The 3,128-nt window shown below is 41.4% G+C and overlaps 2 protein-coding genes across 6 annotated transcripts in view; one reads left to right on the top strand and one right to left on the bottom strand.

The window, feature by feature from the left end:
- LOC107665043 (eukaryotic translation initiation factor 2A-like) overlaps window positions 1–1,149 on the bottom strand; it is a 12,805-nt gene extending 11,656 nt beyond the window's left edge. For all 5 annotated transcript variants that reach the window (XM_016455795.1, XM_016455787.1, XM_016455802.1 and 2 more), the window contains exons 1-3: window positions 1,076–1,149; window positions 419–488; window positions 266–337 (exon numbers count right to left, since the gene is read on the bottom strand). In XM_016455795.1, the coding sequence (XP_016311281.1) occupies window positions 266–337; window positions 419–488; window positions 1,076–1,103 (170 nt within the window). In that variant the 5' untranslated portion in view covers window positions 1,104–1,149. The remainder of the gene's footprint in view (window positions 1–265; window positions 338–418; window positions 489–1,075) is intronic.
- An 863-nt stretch (window positions 1,150–2,012) lies between these two features.
- Window positions 2,013–3,128, top strand: part of LOC107665417 (stress-associated endoplasmic reticulum protein 1-like) — a 2,501-nt gene continuing 1,385 nt past the window's right edge. Inside the window, exon 1 of the mRNA XM_016456293.1 lies at window positions 2,013–2,259. Within this exon, the coding sequence (XP_016311779.1) occupies window positions 2,176–2,259 (84 nt within the window). The 5' untranslated portion in view covers window positions 2,013–2,175. The remainder of the gene's footprint in view (window positions 2,260–3,128) is intronic.

Raw genomic sequence — 3,128 nt, 5'->3', positions numbered from 1 at the left:
AGAGTGTGTGTGTTGGAGTGTGTGAGTGAGAGTGTGTGTTTTGGAGTGTGTGAGTGAGAGTGTGTTTTTTTTGCACACCGTTTTCAGGAAACATGTCGTTCAAACCGGAAACCGCAGCAAAACGGTGCACACCGGTTTGAGCTTGAACTTGCCCCAGGTGTGTGGTGGGCATTCTGGACGAGGAGACCCCCCTCTCACAATTTAAAGTGCTTTGAGTGTCTAGAAAATGACAGGAATTGCTAACTATACAATGCTGAATACGTACTGTGAGCCGTTGCACCAACCAAACAAGGACCCGTCGCTGCTGAACGCTATGTATCTGCCTTGCCGTTCATCTCTGAAACACATTAAACAGATGCTGTTAAAAAAAACAACAACAAGGCTTTAGGGTAAACACTTTGCAAATGCAATCACTCACTTCTGAAAGGCAGAGCTTTCTTGACAGCTCGGAGGTCCACGCAGCAGAAACGTGCCATCTGATCCTCTGACTGATTGAAAAGAAACATAGCAGGTTAAAACCAGAAAAAGAAAGACAAAGACTGAATGCTGGATTTATATCTCATGTAACGTTAGATTTAATACTCAGGCAGTTTGAAAAGAGATCTGAAGGTTGTACTGTATGGATAGAGTCTATGAGGGATCTGTAATTGTCAGCTATGGGAAATAATAAGTCTACTAAGGATTTGCTGAGTTTGATGGACGTAGCTTGAAAACTATATTACAGCTGCTAGGGATTTAAAAATACATTTATTAAAAAATTAAAAATAAATACATTTATTAGCTGAATATTATCGAGAACGTTTAATATTTCACATTTGCATATGTGTGCATACGATGGCACGCTTTAGACCAATACTCTTGATTTCTTGAAATTACGATACAAAATATTTTTTTGCGCACATGACAGGCTTATGAATGAGTTCAAGAGGCAATGTGACTGCAGAACTTTAGAATAAATCACTTGTGCGTTATTTCATAACACGCTCTCCAATCCCACGGTGATTGTTTATATTTTCGCTTCTGAAAATACTTGGTGAAATGAGCGTGAAATACACATTTTAGAGCATCAACTCACCTGCTAAATGAGGTGTGGGGGCCGCCATTTTGAAACAGAAGTACGACAACGTGTCACGTCACTGACGATTCCGAGCAGACGTCACTATAGATCGTTTCGTATTTTATTTTCTTGTTTATTTGTTCTACATTGTGACTGCTTTTATCTTTGTCTATATAATGTTCTCAATTTAAAAAAAAAACTATAGATCGTTTCGGTTGCGCGTAGAATGTCAAACATAATGTATAAACCAAAGACTATAGAATACCCTTAAAAGGACTTTGGTATAAACTAAAGTTTTATAAGTAATACAGGTTCCTTTCGATTTTCTGTATCAATAACAAATCGTATTACAGATTTATGGACTAGATTTGATTTGGTGAGTGATATCATAATAAAAACGAATAATTTTTTATTTGACTATTTTTAATCATTTTAAGTTTTGGTCAACGTCAAAAAATGACGCATGATTAATTTTGCTGACATGTTTTTCTCAACAATCAAATAGATATATTGACTAATACTGTGATTAATTGCGGCGAAAAGGAATGACGTTTATCCTGAATTGAGCTGTTTTTATGACATTTGTATGAGGGGGAAAAAATATATTCTTTTAAAGGCTTGCCACCTAACACACACACAAATAAACATTCGCCCCAGCAACCTTTACAGAATAACTAAAAATATATATTTTTTCTAGTAATCGTAAACAGCAGTGATTGGTCCAGCGTCGCCAGCGCTGATTAAAGTAACACGTACCACGTGACCACAACTCTGCGTTTAACGCGTCCTGGACAATCATTTATTTGTAAATAATGACACTTATTACCGTTAACAGTCACTGACAAGAAAACAATACATTGAAATAATAAAATAAAATAAATAATAAATAAAATAAATATGATTTAGATCCGCCAACGGCTCAATCCCCGCCCATCGCTAATGTCTTTTGACGCAAATCGTTTTTATTTCGTTCCGAAGCGTCCACGTCTCAAAGGGCGGAGTGAGTTTCTCTAATGCACACGTAGACTAAACCACTACATCAGTCCGAGATCACACACCTCCTTGATCTCTTTCGCTCCGACTTTTCTTCTTTTTCTTTAATAAAACAACAGCAAAAGATGGTGGCTAAGCAGAGGATTCGCATGGCGAATGAGAAACACAGCAAGAACATCACTCAGAGAGGCAATGTGTCCAAATCTACGGTAAACCACCGCTTTTACTGCTCTGACTTTTACTATAGCCATTCTTTTTGGAGTGTGTGAGTGACACACACACACACACACACACACACACACACTCACACGCACACACACTCGCACTCACACACGCACTCACACACACTCTCACACACACACACACTCTCTCTCACACACACACACACACTCTCACGCACTCACACACACGCACTCACACTCTCACACACACACACACTCTCTCTCACACACACACACACACTCTCACGCACTCACACACACGCACTCACACTCTCACACACACACACACTCTCTCTCACACACACACACACACTCTCACGCACTCACACACACGCACTCACACTCTCACACACACACACACTCTCTCTCACACACACACACACACTCTCACGCACTCACACACACGCACTCACACTCTCACACACACACACACTCTCTCTCACACACACACTCACACACACACACACTCACACGCACACACACTCGCACTCACACACGCACTCACACACACTCTCACACACACACACACACTCACTCACAGACACACACACTCTCACACACACTCACAATCGCTCACACACACGCACTCACACTCTCACACACACACTCTCTCTCACACACACACTCTCACACACACGCTCACACACACGCACTCACACTCACACACACGCACTCACACTCTCACAGACACTCACACTCTCACACACACACACACACTCTCACACACACACACACGCACACACACTCGCACTCACTCACACACACGCACTCACACACGCACTCACACACGCACACACACACTCTCACACGCACTCACACACACACACACACTCTCACACACACACTCTCACACACAC

Source organism: Sinocyclocheilus anshuiensis, unplaced genomic scaffold (genome assembly GCF_001515605.1).
Source record: "Sinocyclocheilus anshuiensis isolate Anshui unplaced genomic scaffold, SAMN03320099.WGS_v1.1 scaffold1303, whole genome shotgun sequence".
Lineage (NCBI taxonomy): Eukaryota > Metazoa > Chordata > Actinopteri > Cypriniformes > Cyprinidae > Sinocyclocheilus > Sinocyclocheilus anshuiensis.
This window is presented reverse-complemented; position numbering and strand designations above follow the sequence as displayed.